General features: G+C 65.5%; 1 protein-coding gene across 1 annotated transcript in view; it reads right to left on the bottom strand.

Annotated features, from left to right (window-relative positions):
* Positions 1-18,476, bottom strand: part of AMSG_00600 (uncharacterized protein) — a gene marked incomplete at both ends in the record, with an annotated part of 50,705 nt that extends 32,229 nt beyond the window's left edge. Inside the window, 6 exons of the mRNA XM_013906883.1 lie at positions 9-2,988; positions 3,075-3,685; positions 3,709-5,582; positions 5,612-14,233; positions 14,266-16,233; positions 16,269-18,476. Of these exons, the coding sequence (XP_013762337.1) occupies positions 9-2,988; positions 3,075-3,685; positions 3,709-5,582; positions 5,612-14,233; positions 14,266-16,233; positions 16,269-18,476 (18,263 nt within the window). The remainder of the gene's footprint in view (positions 1-8; positions 2,989-3,074; positions 3,686-3,708; positions 5,583-5,611; positions 14,234-14,265; positions 16,234-16,268) is intronic.
* Between the last annotated feature and the right edge of the window lie 911 nt (positions 18,477-19,387).

The raw sequence follows: 19,387 nt of genomic DNA, 5'->3' as shown, positions 1-19,387 counted from the left end.
CCGGTGACCGGGTCGATGACGGCAACGCCGTTCGCCGGAGCAGAAACGACCGAAAGGTGAGCGGCTCGTTGTCGAGGTCGGTGCCGACAAGCGGGGCGACCAGGGTCTCTTCCTCGGGCACCGAGAACGTGGCATTGGCGGTCCGTGGCAGGTGGTTCACCGGCGGCACGATGGTGATGGCACAGGTGGCAACGTTGGACTGCGCGCCGCTGGCGTCAACGACGTAGAAGCGGAACACGTCTGCGCCCCAAACATCAACCACCGGCTGGTAGTTAAAGGTACCCGACGAGGCCGAGACAAGGGTGAAGACCTTGGCCTTTGCTGGCTCGCCCTTGGCGGCAAAGATGACGTAGGTGAGCGCGTCGCCGTCGACGTCCGACGCCACGAGCTGGCCGAGGGTGACTGGGCCATTCTCCGGGAGCGAGAGAGTCGAGTAAGACGCCACCGGAGCATCGTTGACCGGTGTCACTGTGAGCGAGACGGTGGCCTCGCTCGAGTAGCGCTCACCGTCAAAGCACTTGTAGGTAAACGAGTCGGCGCCGTTAAAGTTGGCCGTCGGGGTGTAGACAAAGGCCGGCGACGAGCCGTCGGCCGACGAGAGCACGACCGAGCCCGAGACCGGGAGGCCGACGATAGTGTGAACGACGGCTTGCGAGTCGATGTCGGCGCAGCTGAGCATCCCAGTAAGCGGGGTGTCCTCGGGCGTCGAGTCGGCGACGGGTGCGGCAGTCGGCGCATCGTTGACGCACGCAATGTCAACAATCAGAGGCGACGGCTCCGAGGTGGCAATGCCATCGGTGACAGTGTAACTGAGGCTGTCGGTGCCGCACGCATTCGAGTTCGGGGTGTACACAAACGAGCCGGTTGCCGAGTCGAGGGCGAGCGAGCCAAGCGAGCCGGGGGTGGCAACGTTCCAGGTGAGCGTATCGTCGACGTCCTGGTCGGTGCCGACAAGCGCGCCGCCGGTCGGGGTGTCTTCGGACGTGCCGATGCGGAGCGGGGCGGTCCGCGGAATGTGGTTGGCCGGCGGGACGACAGTGATGGTAACGGTGGCCACGTTGGACCAGGCGGTGCCATCAAAGGCCTTGACCGAGTACGCGTCGGTGCCAAAGAAGTCGGTGTTGGGCTTGTAGAAGCCGACGAGCGGGACTGGCTGGCAAGCGCAGTTGAGGCCCAGTGTGCCCGGCACAATGTCAGGCAGGCCTGTGTCGCCGTCGCGCTCGCGGCGGGCGGCACGGTCGGACTCGAGCTCCGACTTGCGGATGAGCCGCTTCTTGAACGGCGAGGTCGGCGAGGCCGTGCCCTGCTGGCTCGACGCCGGCTCCTGCGAGATGGCCACCGCCTCGCGCGACGTCGACGCCGTCTTGGCCACACACATGTAGACCGAGTCGGCGGCCGGCGGCGCGGCGCAGTTGGGTGCCGACGAGAGCGGGCCGTTGGTGTTGAAGAGCTTGACGCGACCAAAGGCCGGCGGCTGCTCGACGACAAGGAAGAGCGCGTCGCCGTCGGCGTCGACCACCGAGTGGACGACAGGGACCGGCTCCGAGTCCTCAGGCACCGAGATCTCCAGCGGCGACGCGACTGGCACGTCGTTGACCGGCACCACCGTGAGGCTGTAGTGGGTGGCCGAGCTGAAGGCACCAGCAGCGTCGCGGGCGACAAAGGCAAACGCGTCGCGGCCGTGGAAGTGCGCGTTCGGCACGTAGGTGAATGCACCGGTGGCGGCGTCAAACGCGGTGAGCGAGCCGTACAGCGGCGCGCCGGTGACGACATACGACGGCGCCTCGCCGTCGACATCATTGCCGAGCACCACGTCCGAGTGCGGAGTGTCCTCGTCGATGGTGGCACTGCCCGGCGTAGCCGTCGGCGCGTCGTTGACCGGCGCGACGACAAAGACGACCTCGGCAGCGCCCGAGACGCCACCGGCCGAGTCGGCGACAGTGTAGAGGATAGAGGTGTTGCCGTGGAAGTGGGCGTCAGGCACAAACCGGAGCCTACCGTTGTAGGCCTCGAGCGAGACAACGCCGGCAAGCGGCGACGCTGTGTCCTGCAGCACAAACTGGAGGTCGTCGTCGACGTCCTGGTCGGTGCCGTAGAGAACGAGCGAGACTGGAGTGTCTTCGTTAGTGTAGACCACAGCCGGGCGCGACCGCGGGATGTGGTTTGCCGGCGGCACAATGGTGACCGCAACCGAGCCGAGCTTGGCCGACACGGCGCTGCCGTCCGAGACCGAGAATTCGAACGAGTCGCTGCCCCACACGTCGGTGCTCGGCGTGTACTCGACGATACCGGCACCAGCATCAAGGAGAACGACCGAGCCGCGCATCGGCGTCGCACCGGAGAGCGCAAAGATGAGCGGGTCCGAGTCGGCGTCGGTGCCGGTCAGGGTGAACACGACCGGCGCGCCGTTCTCGGCAACCGAGAACTCGCCGTCGGTCGCGACCGGAGCGTCGTTGACCGGCGTGATGGTGAGCGAGATCGTGGCCGGCGTCGAGGTGGCGATGCCGTCGGAGACGGCAAAGGTGAACGAGTCGGCGCCATGGTAGTCGCCGTCAGGCGAGTACACAAAGTTGGCACCGCGAAGAACGACCGAGCCAAACTGCGGCGCGTTACGGACTCGATAGACGAGGTCCGACCGCGGCGAGTCGACGTCCGAGGCGGTGAGGCCAGCAGAGAAGCCGACAGCGTCCTCAGCGAGGGTAAAGGCGTCGTCGGACGCCACTGGCGCGTCGTTGACCGGCTTGATGGTGAGCGTGACGATCGCCACGCGCGACTCGCCGCCGGCCGAGTCGGTCACCTTGTAGCTAAAGGTGTCGACACCAAAGGCATCGGCAGCCGGCGTGTACGAGAGCGCACCGGTGGCCGGGTCGACCACGGCCGACGCCGCGAGCGAGGGCGGCGTGACAAAGGCCCAAGTGAGCGTGTCGTCAGCGTCGACGTCAAAGCCGTAGAGGGCTGCGCCTGCGGCGAGCGGCACGTTTCGGTCGTCTCAAACGCAGCCGAGGCCGACCGCGGGAGGTGGTTGGCCGGCGGAACGATGGTGATGGTGAGCGTGGCGAGCGACGAGGTGGCACCCTCGGTATCGGTCACCGAGTACACAAGCGTGTCGGTGCCCCAGACGTCGACGTCGGCGAGGTAGACACCCGAGCCGGAGCGCGGGTCAAACGACGAGACTGTGCCGCGGCCCGGAGCGACCGCAACCGTGTAGGTCAGCGCGTTGCCGTCGACGTCGCTGCCGGCGAGCTGGAACTCGTGGGCCTTGCGAGGAAGCTCGTCAAAGACTAGCTCGACGTTGTCGGCGGTCGGCACGTCGTTGGCCGGCGTGACGCGGATGACGACGGATCCGACCGAGGCCGAGACGGCACCCGAGCCGTCGGTGCACGAAAAGGTGAACGTGTCGCGGCCGTGGGCGTTGGGCGCCGGCGAGTAGGTAAAGACCACAGCGCCATCCTCCTGCGGCGCCGTCTCGACCGACGCGGTGCCGGCGGCCGGCTCATCCACGACGGCAAAGGTCAGCGCCTCGCCTTCGACGTCGGCGCAGACCAGAGTCCCGGTCACGGGTGTATCCTCGGCAGTTCGGAAGGAGGCGTCGGCGGGAACCGGCGCGTCGTTGACCGGCTCGACGGCAATGGTGATGGTCGAGACAAGCGAGTTGGCCTGCCCGTCGTTGACGTAGTACGTCACGCTGTCGTCGCCGTTGTAGTTGACCATCGGCGAGTAGGAAAAGCACCGGTGGCCTCGTCGAGATGGAAGGCCTTGGCGTGGCGTGGCGGCTCCTGAATGTGGAACGAGAGCACGTCGTCCTCATCAAAGTCGGTCCCGACAAGCTGCTTGCTCGCAGTCGTGTCCTCGTCGAGGAGGAGGCGGCCAGAGAGCGTGCGCGGAATGTGGTTGTCCGGTGGCACAATGTAGACTGTGACCGTGCCGACGTTGGAAACGGCGCCGTCAGCGTCGGTGGCGGTAAAGGTGAACGAGTCGGTGCCCCAGGTGTCGACCGCAGGCTTGTAGGCAAACGCGCCGTTGGCCACGTTGAGCTCAAACGAGGCCGCCGAGCTCGGCCCAGCAACCACGGTGTAGGTGAGCAAGTCACCAGCATCAACGTCCGTCGCGAGCACACGGCTGCGCGAGATGGGCCCGTTCTCATCGACCGAGAGCGTCGAGTCGGCAGCCACCGGAGCGTCGTTGACCGGGCTCACCTCAAGCGTCACGAGCGCGCGGGCCGAGTTGAGAGCACCGTCAAAGACGGTAAAGTAAAACGTGGCGCTCCCGACGTAGTCGGCAGCCGGCACAAAGGTGTAGAGCCCGGTTGCCGCGTCGATGCTGACCGAACCGGCAGCGGCCGGGCGGATGCCGCGCGCGAGCCGGAACGAGAGCGTGTCGGCCTCGGGGTCCGAGCCGGAGAGTGAAGCCGAGAGCGGGGTGTCCTCGGGCGTCGAGCCCGAAGCCGGCGAAGCAGTCGGTGCGTCGTTGACAGGCAGGATGTGAATGGTGACGGTGGCGGGCGCCGAGTCGGCAGTCCCGTCGTTGACGTGGTAAGTGAACGAGTCGACGCCGTTGTAGTCGGGCTTCGGCTTGTACATAAAGGTCTGACCCTGCTTGCGGTCGCGAATGAGTTGGAACTCGGCGGCGTGGCTCGGTGGCGTGTCGACGGTAAACGCGAGCTCGTCCTGCGAGTCCTGGTCGGTGCCGACGAGGCCACCGCGAAGGCGGGTGTCCTCAAATGTGGTAAAGTTACCGTCAGCTGTCCGCGGCAGGTGGTTGTCGGGCGGCACAATGGTGATCTGCGCCTTGACCACCCGCGAGGTGAGGACGCCGTCCGAGACGGTAAATGTGATTCCATCATCGCCCCACACGTCCGTCGCCGGCGTGTAGGTCAGTGCGCCAGTGGCCGTGTCGAGGATCGGCGGGGTGGCAGCCTTGGACGGGCCGGCGACAAGCGCGTAGCTAAGCACGTCGCCGTCGACGTCGTTGCCCTCGAGCTGGAAGACGACCGGGCCCGAGTTCTCGGGCACGGTGAATCGCGAGGGAACGCCGACCGGGCGGTCGTTGACGGGCGCCACGTTAAAGGTAAATGTGGCGGTGTTGGAGACGGCATCGCCGTCGGTGCACTGGAAGGTGACCGTGTCGATGCCGGCAAAGTGTGGCTGCGGCGTGTAGCGGAAGCGGCCGCGCCAGTACTTGCCCTCCTTCTTCTCCCAACCCCACTTGGTCCACACCGAGTCGCCCTCCCACAGCCAGTCGGCGTACCACCGCGGAGCGACGGTACCGTTCTTCGGGGCGTCGAGGACAGTGACCTCGAGGCGGCGGCCGCAGTCGGCGGCGCGGAAGTAGGCCGAGAGCGCGATGCGTGCCTCGGCGCGGACGCGGCGCCACTCGGGCACGCCCGCGCTGTTGGTGACGTTGACCCACTTGGAGAGGCGAGTCCGCCACCAGCGGCATGGGTTGCCGCGCGACTCGATGTCGTTGCACACAAAGGCAGCGCGGAGGACAGTATCCTCGTCCAGAGTCGCCGAGCCGTCGACCGCCACGGGCGGGTCGTTGACTGGGCGCACAAGGATGAGCACCTTCTTTGGCCGCGACGTCTTTTGCCGTCACTCACCGTATACCACACCCGATCACGACCATTAAAGTCGGCGGCAGGCGTGTAAGTGAGGACACCGCTGGATGACACGACAGCGGAGCCGGAGCGCGCGGCGCGGTGGAGCGCAAAGGTCAGGTCGTCGCCATCAGCGTCGGTCCCAACCAGCTGCAGCGGCGCAATCGCGGTGTCCTCATCGGTCCACACCAGCGCGTTGGCACCGCGCGGGCGGTGGTTGCCGCGCGAGACCACCTCGATGGTACAGGTCGTGGCCTGCGAGCAGGCAGAGCCGTCGCACACCCGGTACACAAACGAGAGCGTCGGCGGCGAGAAGAACTCGCGCACCGGGCGGAAGCGGAGCACGCCGCGGTTGCGAGAGGTCGTACCGGCGCGGGCGTTGCTCGGCTCGGTGGTCTCGACCTCGTCGGCAGGCAGCGGGTCACAGTTGCAGTCGAGGCCGTTGGTACCTGGCGCAACCTGCGAGGCGACTTGCGACGCAAAGGTGGCAGCGTCGGTGTCGTCGTCCGAGTCGGCGGTGGCGAGCACAAACTCGTCGGTCGCCGACGGGTCGAGCAGCGCACCAATTTCCGCCACCTTGGGCGGCGTGCTGAGCAGCCGCTGGTAGTCGCGCGCTTCGCGGCGAGTGACCGCGACCCGGGTAAAGGCCGAGCCAGCGTCGTCGACCGGGCGGCAGACAAAGAGCTTGCGGCTGCCGTCGGCCGGCTTGCCGCACGACGAGCGCGCTGCAAAGATGCGGCCACGGACCTCGTCGGCAAAGCCAAGCTCGCCCTCGCCGACACCCGAGGTGTCGAGGAGCTCAAAGGTGAGCGTGTCGCGCGGGGCGGTATCGATGTCGGTCGCCGGGAGGACGAGCCGGTTACCGCGGCCAAAGAAGCCCGAGTTCTCGTTGACCTTGAACGCGCAACTGCTCGTGGTCGGCGGGTCGTTGACCGGCACCACTGTGATCGAGAACGTCGCCGGCTGCGAGACCGAGCCTGCAGCGTCGGTGACGCTAAAGGTGAAGCGGTCCGAGCCGTGGAAGTTGGCTTCGGGCGTGTAGCTGAACGCCGGGCCGGAGCCGATGAGCGCCACCGCGCCAAAGCGCGGGCCGCTGGTGATGGTGTATGTCAGCGCCGACGGAAGGTCGTCGACATCGTTGCCGGTCAGCTCGTCCGAGAGGACGCCATCCTCATCGACCGCGGCCGAGTCACTCGACGCCACCGGACGGTCGTTGACCGGGAGCACCGTGATGGTGACAAAGGCCTCGGTCGAGTAGGCGGTGCCGTCAAAGACGACGTACGTCAGCGAGTCCGAGCCGTGGAAGTTGGCCGCGGCCCGGTACTGGAGCATGCCGTTGCGCGAGTTGAGCGCGACGCGCGAGGCGTGCGCCGGCTTGGCGCGGAGGACAAAGGTGAGCGAGTCGCCACGGTCGAGGTCTGTGCCGACGAGGCCGACCCGTCCGGTCGTGTCCTCGTCGACAACAAGCGTCGCGTTGGCCGACCGCGGAATGTGGTTCGCCGGCGGCACGATGGTGATCGCCAACTTGGCCGGCGCCGACGTGGCCGTCCCGTCGAAGACCGTAAAGGTGAGCGAGTCGGCGCCCCACGTGTCGACCTTGGGCGTGTACGTGAGGATGCCGGTCGCCGCATCGATTGTCGCTGTGCCCTTGGCCGGCGGCGAGGCAATGGCAAAGGTGAGCGAGTCGTCCACGTCCGCGTCGCGCCCGAGGAGCGTGATCTGCGTCGGCGGCGCATTCTCGTCCACCGTGAGCGTGTCGGCAAGCGCAACAGGCACGTCGTTGACCGAGTTGATCGTCACCGAGATGGTGCCCGAGTTGGAGGCGACGCCTGCCGAGTCGGTGCACTTAAAGGTAAACGCATCGGTGCCAAAGACGTTTGCGTTCGGCGTGTAGGTGTACCCGCCGCGCGAGCCGAGGACCACAGTCCCCGAGCCGGCCGCAGTAACCGAGAACTTGGAAAGCTTGTCCCCGTCCTCTGCGTCCGAGCACGAGAGCACGCCGCGGGCGGCAGTGTCCTCGTTGGTCACGAGCGAGTCGTCGGCCGCGACCGGCGCGTCGTTGACCGGCGTCACGAGCAGCACACCGCTGCACTCTCTCGCCGAGCAGGCCGACGGAGCGAACGAGTCGCAGACCTTAAAGGTGAACGACGACTTGCCGGCGTAGTCAGCATCCAGCGAGCCAGAGAGCGCGCCGGCAGCCGAGTCGATGGCAAAGCCGGAAACACCGGCCGGCGGCGCCGAGGTCAGCGTAAAGGTGAGCGTCTGGTCGGTGTCTTGGTCGGTGCCCGAGAGGACAAAGGCCTTGGCGACAAAGTCCTCGTCCTCGTCCAGAGTGAGCTGGGCCGGGAGGCAGCGCGGGAGATGGTTGGCCGGCGGGTCGACGTCGATAGTGACGTTTGAGACCGAGCAGACCGCGCCGTCCGAGTCGGTGACAAAGAACGAGAACTTGTCGGCGCCAAAGTAGTCGCGGTTCGGAGTGTAGCGGACGTTTGCCGAGCCTGAGTTGACACCAGTAAGAGTGCCAAAGTTCGGCCCGGCCACAATGGTGTAAGTGAGCCGGTCGCCAGCATCGACGTCGGTCGCCGCCATGGTAAGCTTGGCACGGGACGCGCCTTCGGGCACCACAAAGTGTGCGTTGGCGCAGACCGGGATGTCGTTGCGCGGCTCGACCCTGACGCGAATGCGGGCGTTGCCCGACGTCGCGCTCCCGTCCGAGGCCGAGACCACAAAGGAGTCGGTGCCGGCGTAGTCGGCATCCGGTGTGTAGGTGTACGAGTCGGCAGCGTCGTCAATGCTGACTCCACCGTGGGACGGCGGGGTGACCAGCGTAAAGGTGAGGTCGTCGCCGTCAATGTCCGAGGCAATAAAGTCGAGCGTGACCGGCGTGTCCTCGGGCGTAGCAAAGGCGTCACCGGCGAGGACCGGCGGGTCGTTGACAGCAGTGACGGTGATGGAGACGACATGGATGTCCGAAGTTGCTTTGCGATCGACAATCTTGTATGAGAGCGAGTCACTGCCGACGTAGTTGGCTGTCGGAAGGTACGAGAGCACGCCCGTGTCGCGGTTGACCATGACGCGGGCAGCGTGCCGCGGCGCACCAACCAGGTAGAATGAGAGCTTGTCGCCATCATCGTCGGTGCCAGACAGCTGCGTCTTGAGCAGCGTGTCCTCGGGCGTCGAGACCGAGGCGTCGGCGCCGACTGGCGCCGAGAACCCGTTGGTGATGGTCACGTCGATAGTCGCCGGGTCCGAGACAAGGACGCCATCCGAGACTGTGTAGGTGAACGACGCGGGGTCTGCGTTGGCACCAGCCGAGCTAAAGGTGAACACACCAGAGCTCGAGTCGAGTGAGCCGATGCCGACGTCAGGAATCATCGCAAGCGAGGTGAGCGTGTACGTGAGGACCGAGCCCTCGGGGTCAGTGGCCAGGAGCTGGAGAGTGTTGTTTGAGCCCTGGTCACAGGTCATGGTCGCCGGCGTGGCGACCGGCTTGTCGTTGACGGCGGTGACGGTAAGGGCAAATGCAGCCGGCTCTGACGCGAGCGAACCGTCGGAGCAGCGGAAGTAGAACGTGTCTGCCCCGTTGTAGTCGGCGTCCGGGGTGTAAGTAAACTCGGCGATGGAGCCTGCCGGAGTGCGGACGATGGAGCCGTGCGCCGGAACGCGTGTGATGGTGTACGCAGCGATGGCGTCGCCGTCGACGTCGGTGCAAGCCAGCGTGAGAAGAGCGGGCGTGTCCTCGTCGGTCGAGTCGGAGCCCGGTGTGGCGGTCGGGCGGTCGTTGACCGGCTTGACCGTGATTGCGATGTTGCCGTCGGTTGTCGACGTCGCGCCCTGTGGGTCGGTCACCGCGTAGCTGACCACAAAGGCGCCGTTGACGTGGGCTGGCGGAGTAAAGGTGAGCTTTCCAGTCGCCGAGTCGACAACGGCAAAGGCCGGGCCGCTCGTCTTGGCAAAGGTGAGCTTGGCGCGATCAAACGCGTCCTGGTCGGTGCCCACAAGCTTGGCGTCGAGCACCTGGTCCTCGTCGATGGTGTACGAGGCGTCGGCGGTGCGCGGAATGTGGTTGTCCGGCGGAACAACGTTGACGGTGAGCGTTGCGCGAGACGACGACGCGCCGTCGGCGTCGGTGACCAGGAACCGGATCGCGTCCTTGCCGAAAAAGTCCACGTTGGGTGTGTAGTCAAAGGTGCCGGACGCGGCGTCGAAGGACGCGATGACGCCAGACGACGGGCCCGAGACAACGGTGAAAGTGAGGGCATCGCCGTCGACGTCAGCGGCGGTGAGCGCGAGCGCATGCGCGACTCGCGGGAGCTCGTCGATGTTGACCGTAGCGTCGGCGGCGGTGGGCGGGTCGTTGACCGGGCCCACTGTGATGGTAACGGTGGCGGTGCCCGAGTCCGCACTCCCGTCCGAGGCAGTAAAGGTGAACGAGTCGTCACCGTTGTAGTCGGCCGACGGGGTGTAGGTGAAAGCGCCGGGGCGCGAGCCCATGGTGACACGACCAGAGGTCGGCGGCGTGACAATGGTGTAGACCAGCGGCGTGTCGCCGTCGGCGTCGGTGGCACGGAGCGACGACGAGATCGGAGTATCCTCGAGCGTGGAGAGCGCGTTCGAGGCCGCCACTGGCGGGTCGTTGACCGGCGTCACGGTGAGTGAGATCTTGGCAACCGACGAGTCGACCGAGCCGTCGTTGGCCTTGAACAGGAACGAGTCGGCGCCGTGGTAGTCGGCAGCCGGTGTGTAGGTGATGGTGCCGTCAGCGGCGAGGTTAAAGACGGCGGCGTGGCGCGGCGGCGAGACGACCACAAAGGTGAGAGCATCACCGTCGTTGTCGGTGGCCGAAGCGACCGCGCCCGCGAGCGGCGTGTCTTCTGCGGTAGAGAACGAGGCCGAGTGTGCGCGCGGCGCCCGGTTCGACGGGCACGGGACTGAAACCGAGACAGTCGCCGCCGACGGCGACGACGCGGCGCCGTCCGAGCCAACAAACTGCCACGCGTCAGAGCCGCAGAACTCGCTGTCCGGCACATAAGTGACGGTGCAGGCAATGGGCTTACAGTTGCAGTCGAGGCCGGCCGTGCCCGGGCGGACCGGCGGGTACCGGGTGCTCCGCGGAGTCTGAGCCTTGCGCTTCTCACCGGAAGTCTTGGCCGATGAGACCTTGTTCGACTTGTTCGACTTGGCCTTGCGCGAGCGTGAGCCCGAGGACTTGGCGCTCTTCTTCTGCTTGGAGCTCTTGTCGTTCGAGTTGAACCACTTGGAGTTTTCCTTCTCGGACTTGGTCTTGTCCGACGACCGCTTGGCCTTTTTGGAGGCGTCGACCTCGTCGGCGTCGCGGTCGCGTGATGACTTCTTCGAGCCAGAGCCCTTGGGCTTCTTCGACTTGGAGCTCTTCTTGGAGCCCTTGTTGGAGCCCTTGTCGGAGCCAGCACCGGAACCGACGAGGAGCTCGTTGCGCTCGTCGATCGAGACCTCAACCTTGGTGTAAGGGTTCGACGCCGAGTTGGTGCCGATGCAGATGAACCGGTTCGAGATGAGCGAAGGGAGCGCGCACCGCGGCGCGACCGTGGTCGGGGTCGGGAGCGCGGCGGCACGGCAGGCCAGCAGCGCAGCCTTGGCCGCCTTGCTGGCCTTGAGCTTCGACTTGGCCTTTTCCGAGGACTTGGCCTTGGGCGAGTCAACAACATTACAGTTGCAGTCGAGACCCGAGTCGCCACCAGGAAGGAGGTCGACGTTGCCCGAGCCCGAATGGGACTCGCCAATGACGTGACCCGCCTCGAGAGACGAGCGCGCGACCGAGAGCCGGACGTACGGGTTCTTGGTCGACGACGTGGCGTGGCAGACGTAGACCTTGTGCGCCTGAGGCGGGTTGCTGCACTGGATTGGCGCCGAGTTGGACGACGAGTACGAGGCCTGGCGCGAGTTCTTGGACGACGAGCCGGCCGAGTTACCCTTGCGCGAGCCCTTGTCAGCAAAGTAAGCCAGAATTTGCGCGTCGGTCATCGATGCGAGGTTGGTCGGGCAGATCGGGGCCTGGTCGCCCGCCCGCTTTGAGTTTTTGCGCGACGAGAACTTGGCCTTGGAGGCCGCCGAGTTTTTGGCGCGCGAGCCCGAGCCCTTGGAGCCCGTCTTGGCCTTGGAGCCCTTGGAGGCCTTGGAGCCCTTGGAGGCCTTGGAGCCCTTGGAGGCCTTGGCGGAGCCGGCCTTGGGTGCTGAAGTGAAAGCGGCAATGTCCTCGTCACGCGAGGCGCGGAAGAGCGCTGGATCGTACTTGACGAGGAGCTGGCCGTTGGCCGGGCGCGAGGTCACAACGCACGAGACAACCTTTGAGTCGACGTCCTCGACAGCCATAGTGTAAGAGCAGCCAGGCGAGTTTTCGGCACACTCCAGAGAGCCGTCGATGGCGACTGGCGGGTCGTTGGCGGCGGTGATGGCGATGTAGACCTTGGCCGGTGCAAGCGCGCGGGCGCCGTCGCTGTCGACCACGGTAAAGGTGAACGAGTCCGGACCATAGTACTGCGCACTTGGGGTGTAGGTGAACGCGCCAGTGGCGGCCGAGTCAAGGACGACGGCACCATGGGTCGGCTGCGCGAGGATCGAAAAGGTAAGCGCCGCCGAGTCTTCGTCCGAGCCCGAGAGCGCCGCCGAGACCGGGGTGTCCTCGGCGGTCTCGACGCGCGAGTCGGCGACAACCGGCGGGTCGTTGACCGGGCTCACCGTGATGGTAACGGTGGCAGGTGTTGCCGACGCCGACGCCGAGTCGGTGACGGTGTAGGCGAGCGAGTCGTCGCCGGCAAAGCCGGGTGACGGGAGGTAGTACAAACGGCCACTGGCCTTGTCGAGCGAGACCGCGGCGGCATGGACTGGCTCGCGGACGATCGAAAAGACGAGGGTGTCGTCGGCGTCCTGGTCGGTGCCGACAAGAGTGAGCACGAGCTCAGTATCCTCGGCGGTGGTGCCTGTGGCCGGCGCAGTCCGCGGGAGGTGGTTGGCCGGTGGGACGACGGTGATGGTCACACGGCCGGCAGTCCGCGAGGTGAGACCAGTCGAGTCGGTGACAACAAACGAGAACGAGTCGGTGCCAAAGTAGTCGGTCCGCGGGGCGTACGTAAAGGTGCCGGCGGTGGCGTCGAGGGCAAACGATTTGGCGTTGCGCGGGCCGTTCGGAGTCGACGGGGCGAGGCGGAAGGTGAGCGACTCGCCGACGTCGACGTCGGCAGCCTCGAGAGCAAAGGTAGCAACAGGCGCGTTCTCCAGAACCGAGAACGCGGCGTTCGACGTGGTCGGCACGTGGTTGACGTTTGCCACAATGACCTTGATCGGTGCCGACGCCGAGGTGGCACCAGCAGCATCGATGCACTCGTACTCAAAGTTGTCGGTGCCGACAAAGCCGGCCTTGGGCACGTACCGGACCGAGAGGCCGCCGCTACGAAGGGTGGCGGTCGAGCCGGACGGCGGTGACGAGACGAGGCGGCCGGTTACGGTGTCGCCGACATCGGGGTCGCCGCACTGCAGCGCAAACGAGACCGGGATGTTCTCTTTGGTGTCGGCGGCGAGGCCTGAGGCCGTCGGCGGGTCGTTGACGTCGACGACCGAGATGGTGACCCGACCGGGCGAGGCCGAGTTGGCAAAGCCGTCGTAGACGTTAAAGGTAAACGCGTCGCGGCCCGAGAAGCCAGTCCGCGGCGTGTAAACAAAGTCGCCGGACGGATCGATCGAGACCGAGCCCGACCGCGGCGAAGCCGCCAGCGAAAAGGTGAGGTCGTCGAGCGGAACGTCGACGTCGCGTGCAGAGAGCGTGCCCGAGTACGCAGTGTTCTGCTTGGTGGAAAAGGCCAGCGGCGCTGGAACCGGGGCGTCGTTGACGGCAGAGAGCACGATCTCGACGGTGGCACGGTTCGACGTGGCCTTGCCGTCCGAGACGGTGTAGACAAAGGCGTCCGAGGTGTCGTCATTGGCCTTGGGTGTGTACGTAAAGGTGCCCTTGAGGCCGTCATACGCGAGCTTGCCGCGGGTTGGGAGCTCGACAACGTCAAAGTACAACTGGTCACCGGCATCCGAGTCAAAGCCATACATGGTGGCGCGGAGGACAGTGTCCTCGCGGATGGTGTGGATGGCGTCACGGGCGCGCGGAACGTGGTTCGGCACGCCGATGATGTTGAGCGAGGCGGTGCCGAGCCGCGAGACGAGACCGGTCGAGTCGGTCACACGCCAGGTGAACGAGTCCTTGCCAAAGTAGTCGAGGTCAGGCTTGTAGACAATAGCACCGGTGGCGGCGTTGAGCGCCGTCACGTCACCGTGGGCCGGCAGGTCGACCAGCTCGTAGGTGAGCGCGTCGGCAGCGCCGTCCGGGTCGGTGGCAAGCAGAGCGTGATTGTCGAGGACAGCGTTCTCCTGGAGGGTAAAGACCTGGTCGTAGGCAGTTGGCGGGTCGGCCGAGCCCTGGACGTTGAGGCAGACGCGAGCAATGTTCGAGTCGAGCGAGCCGTCCGAGGCGACGTAGGTAAACGAGTCCTCGCCGGCAAAGTTGGCGTCGGGGACGTAGGTGAATGAGTTGCCGGCGACGGTGACGGTACCGTGCGACGGCGGCGAGACGATGCGGTAGGCGAGGGCACAGTCAACAATGGGGAAGGTGTTCTGGATGCAAAGCTGCGAGGCCGACTTGTGACGCTCGCAGAAGAAAAGTCAAAGTCGTAGACGCCGCCAACCTCGAGGCCGTACTCGTCGGCGATCTCGTTGAGGTCAAACGAGGCCGAACGAGCGCCGTGGACGCCACCGAGGTCGATGGCGAGGCGGTTGTTGACAAAGACCCAGACGTCGTCGTCGCCGCGGAACTTGAAGACCGAGTCGGCGTCGCCGGTGTGCTGGAACTGGAGGTGCCACTCGGCGCAAAAGTGGTAGTTGTGCTTGTTGCCCTCGTTGCCAAGCATGGCGCCGTCGATGGGGAAGAACGAGGTGTCACAGAAGCCAAACTTGCGCGCCGAGCCCGAGTTGTCGTTGCTGAGGGTGATCGAGATGGGGCCGGCCATGTTGTACTCGTCGTGGTCGTTGAACCACATGTCGAAAAAGGCCTTGGACTTGGTTGTCTTGGTCCCGTCGGGATGGTTGCCGTAGACCGGCTTCTTGTCAGCGCCGAGGAGCGACTTGACGATGTTCCGCTCAAAGGCGATAGCGCCCTCAAAGTCGGGGTGGATCGACCGCATGTCGTGGACAGTGCCCGTGATGGTGATCGAGTCGCCGAGGGCGTACGAACCGCCGGCGCACACGAGGTCGGGGTCCGAGGCCGTGAGAGTGCCGGTGATGGCAAAGTCCTCAGCGCCGGCGAGGCACGGAGACGGCGAGACAGCAATCGGCGGGTCGTTGACCGGGTCGACGGTGATGGTAGCCGTGCAGGCGCCGTCGAGCGCCGTCGCTGTCCCATCCGAGACGGTGTACTCAAAAGTGACGACGCCGTTAAAGTTGAGCGCCGGGGTGTAGGTGAACGTCGTGCCCGAGGGCGCGATGACGACGGTGCCCGAGGACGGCGGCGTCGTAAGCGTGAGGGTCAGGGCATCGCCGTCGCGGTCCGAGGCGAGGAGCGCGCCGGAGAGGACATTGTCCTCGGCGATGACAAAGGTCGAGTCGGTGCAGGTGGGCGGGGCATTGCGTGGCGCGCAGGTACCGACCTGGCACTCGTTGGGGCAGTCGGAGCAGACCACGTCCGAGGGGCGGGTGCCTGCGCCGGTGAAGAGACACTTGTTGAGCTCGGGGCACCAGCCGCACGACGCGATTTCGGAGCACTGGGCGCAGTCAACAAACGAGGCGCACCGGTTGACGTCCGAGCACGACGAGCCGTCGCCGCCGCACACACCACAGGCGTCGATGGCCGATGCACACACACATTGCGAGCACGACGAGGTGTCGCAGGTAAAGCCGGCGTCACAGGTGACCGACGAGCACGGCGGGCAGGAGCAGTCGTCGCCGTAGTAGCCGTTGATGCAACTGACCTCGCCGCACGAGCAGGTCGCGGTTGCCGGATCAAACTCGACGTCGTCGCACGAGGCGCACGAGCAGTCCGGGCCCGAGTAGCCGGGCAGGCACGCGCACGTCCCGCACTGGCAGAACTGGTTGTCGTACTGGCACGTCACATCTTCGCAGGAGGCGCAGCCGCAGTCGGGCCCGGTAAACCCGGGCTTGCACTTGATCTCGCCGCAGTCACACACCTGTGTCGACGGGTTGAACGACCCAGGCGCGCACGGGGCGCACTCGCAGTGTTCGCCGGTGTAGCCGCCGGTACACGCGCAAATCCCGCACGAGCACGAGCCACGACCGGAGCAGATGGCGGCGCCGGGCGCGGCGTCGTTCGAGTCGGGCGAGAGGTACGCGCCAGGAATGATCTCATACTCACCGTCGAGCAGCGGGTGGGTCCACTGGACCGAGAGGTGGTCCGAGCCGGTGCTCTCCTTGAGCAGCGCCATGATCCTGTACGTACGGCCGGCAACAAGGTTGACCGATCGCGAGGTCGACGACGACCTTGCCTCGTAGTTGCGGCGCGGCGTGTAGCGCCAGTTGCCAGCGAGAAGGGCAAGGTTGACATCGCTGGCATCTGAGGAGAGGTACAGCGCATGACCGTCGTTACCGGCGATGCGGAAGACGTACTTGCCCGAGGTCGGGGGTGGAGGTAGCCAATGACGCGGGCGCCATAGTAGTTACCAACGTTGTGCGGGACTTCAAAGAGCGAGAGCGTGCCCGTAAAGTCGGGCGAGTCCGGGTACCGCGAGTTGCGGAGGAGGGCGTAGACCGAGCGGGATGAGCCGACGTTGTTCCAGCGTTCAAAGGTGATGGCACCGCGGGGCGAAGTGGAGCAAGCGTCGGTCGAGGTTGCGCAAGCGCAGTCGGCGCCGGACCAGCCGGGCTCACAGGTGCACGAGCCGTCGCAGTTGCACTCGCCGTGGCCAGAGCAGCCCGAGTTGCCGGTGCACGCCGTGTCGCACTCGCAACTGTCGCCCGAGAAGCCCGGCGGGCACTCGCACGCGTTGTTCTTGCACTCGCCGCCGTTGAGGCAGGCCGGGCACGAGTCGATAGGGCCGATCTCGGTACAGGCCTCGCCGTTGAAGCCCGGCTCGCAAGCGCACATGGCGTGGCCGTCGTCCGAAGCCTCGGTGCACGAGCCGTGGCCGGAGCACGGGGCCATGGGGTAGTTCTCCTCGCCGACCACAAGCGGGGCAAGGTACGCCCCAGAAATGACGGTGATGGACCTAAAGCCGGGCCCAGTCCAGGCGACCCGGTGCGAGACACCGCCGTAGCCCTGCTTGAAGCGCGACTCGATGTAGTATGCCTTGCCGGCAACCAGAGAGACCGCAGCCGACTTTTGCGAAGCGTAGCGGTTCCACTGGTTGGCCGAGGTCCAGCCTGGGTTGGATGCGATGAGGACCGCGTCCTGGGCGAGCGGCGACGGCGAGAGGTAGAGCTCACCGGCGTCGTCGGTCGAGATGTAAAAGGTGTAGGTGCCGGAGCGCTTGGGAACGAGGTAGCCGGCAAGCTTGCCGCCAAACGACGAGCCCGAGCGCGGGATGTCAAAGGAAGAAAGAGACGAAGCGGCGTCGGGCGAGGCCGGGAAGGTGGCGAGCGCAGTGAGGTCCGCCACGTTGTTGCCGGGCACATTGTTCCAGGTGTGGTAAGCGAGCGAGCCGAGCTTCAGCTGACTCTTTGCGATGCGGTTGCACTCGCAGTCGTAGACAAAGCAGTCCCGGCCGAGCTGGAACGGCTGGATGTCCGGGAAGCGCTTGCCATTGTGGGCCTTGTTGGTAAGGTGGTTGAGGTAGCCCGACTTGGGCAGCCGGAGCAGATTGTAGGGATTAGTGAGCGAGTTGGTGGCGTGACAAACAGGGTACTTGTACGACCCAGATGAGTTGGGGTCGTCCGAGTACGAGCACGAGAAGAACTTGTCGGTCTGGTCGCACGCGGGGCCGTACTTGCCGTTGACGCACTCGCAGCGGCCAGTCACCGCCGAGCAGGCGGCGCCGGCGGCGCATGGCTCGTCAACGCAGCCCTTGACCTCGCACGTTGTGCCCGAGAAACCGGGCTCACACTCGCACACGCCGGTCTCGTAGTTGCACGTCCCGTGCACACAGTCCGGCGAGCACTCGACCGGCAGGTTCGACTCGTCGACGGTAGCCGTCGTGGTGATGTAGAACATGAGGTCGTTGTAGTCGCGATCACCAAGGTTGACCAGATCCTCAAAGCCGACGGTGTAGGTGGTCGACGACGAGAACGTCCCGGCCCGGTTGGTCACAATGCCGATGTGGCGTTTGCCGTCCGGGTTGAGGTGGTCGTGGGTGTAGAAAGTGGCCTTGCCGCCGGTGGTGCAGTGGCCGTCGGCGACGAGGAAAAAGCCGAGGCGCGTGCCCGCCGGAAACGGGTTGCCGTTGTTCAGCACCGTCTTGGTCCCTACCTGGATGCACTTGTGCATCGAGGCGTCGGCCCAGACAAGCCGCTCTGAGCCCGGCACAATGTTGGCCGGCGTCGCAGAGTCGAACAGGTAGTACCCCAGCTGGTTGTGGTACCCAGCGCCCTCGTGGAGGAACGTGATCGAGACCGTACCAGCCGAGGTAAGGTAGAGGTTGGGGTCTGTGCCCGGCGCAATGAGCGCAGGGTCCGGAGACGACCGCTCAGGGAAGAGCGATTTGAGGTGCTCGACGTACTCGGCCGTCGGCACAGTAGGGTAGTCATTCGACGTCGAGCCAGGGAGCGCAGGGCATGTGGTGCACGAGCCTGGCTGCGACGCCGACGACGAGCCCTTTTTCTTCTTCTTGCCGGCCTCCACCTGGGGGGTGAACACCGAAAGAACAAGCATTAGGGCGAGGAGCGAGAGCCCGACCGAAGTCAGCGAAACGCGCATCGTCGGTTTGAGAGGGAAAGAAGGGCAACTCGGGGGAAGGGGGGGGGGGGGGGAGAGGGTGGGAGAGTACCTAGCCAACCAGTGGACGCACGGAATCGGGCGCACTCAGAGAGAAGCACAGGTGTTCTCCGGGAAAGGAGGAACGGGGGGAAGGAGCCCTGAAGTGCATGCATGCGTACCGAGGTAGGGGAAGGGGCGGTGGGTGAGTGTGTGGGGAAGGGGGGGGGGGGGGGGGGGGGACTGGAGAGACGAAGAATCTAACGGTTGGCGCCTGTGGTGGTGGCGCTTGCGGGAGATATTGATAAACAGCAATGACAGCAATGATACAGTCATGCAATAATGCGGATAAGGAAGGATCAGACGAGATCCGCGTGGGAAGCGGTTCGGTATGGGAGGGGGCGGGGAAGGGGGTGTGGAAGGAGGGAGCATGGGGGGTGTGACGTACTTTGGAGGGGCTGTGGAGGGGAAAGAGGGTACCCGTGTAGGTCAAGCAAGTACTCGGGAAGGAGTAGCTGTGCTGAGGAGGTACAGGGAGGGTCTTCCAGGGGGAGGAGGGGGGGGGGAGCGAGTCGCGAAACGAAGCTGCTGAAAGGGAAAAGCGCAGACACGAATGCGGAACAAGCTTGGGGGGGGTAGGGAAGGGCCCAGGTCAGAGGAAAGAACACAACACCAGGGAAAGAGCAAGCACACACAACACAGAGAAACACAAGGGAGTGTTCTATGTGAAAGAGGGTGCCTGTCGGAGGTTTTGCTAGCTGTGAACGCTCTCTGCTAGCTTGGGGCGAGCAGGGCGTATCAAAGTGCAGGCTCCGAAAGGTTGGCAAGTGATGGAATGGGAGACACGGGTGGCGACTTGTGAGGACATTTGGCAGTGCTCACCATTATTTGCTCAAATGAACGATGTGGGGGGA

Source organism: Thecamonas trahens, assembly GCF_000142905.1.
Source record: "Thecamonas trahens ATCC 50062 unplaced genomic scaffold supercont1.3, whole genome shotgun sequence".
Classification (NCBI taxonomy): Eukaryota; order Apusomonadida; family Apusomonadidae; genus Thecamonas; species Thecamonas trahens.
The sequence above is the reverse complement of the archived record's forward strand: the minus strand, read 5'-3'. Positions and strand labels throughout refer to the sequence as shown.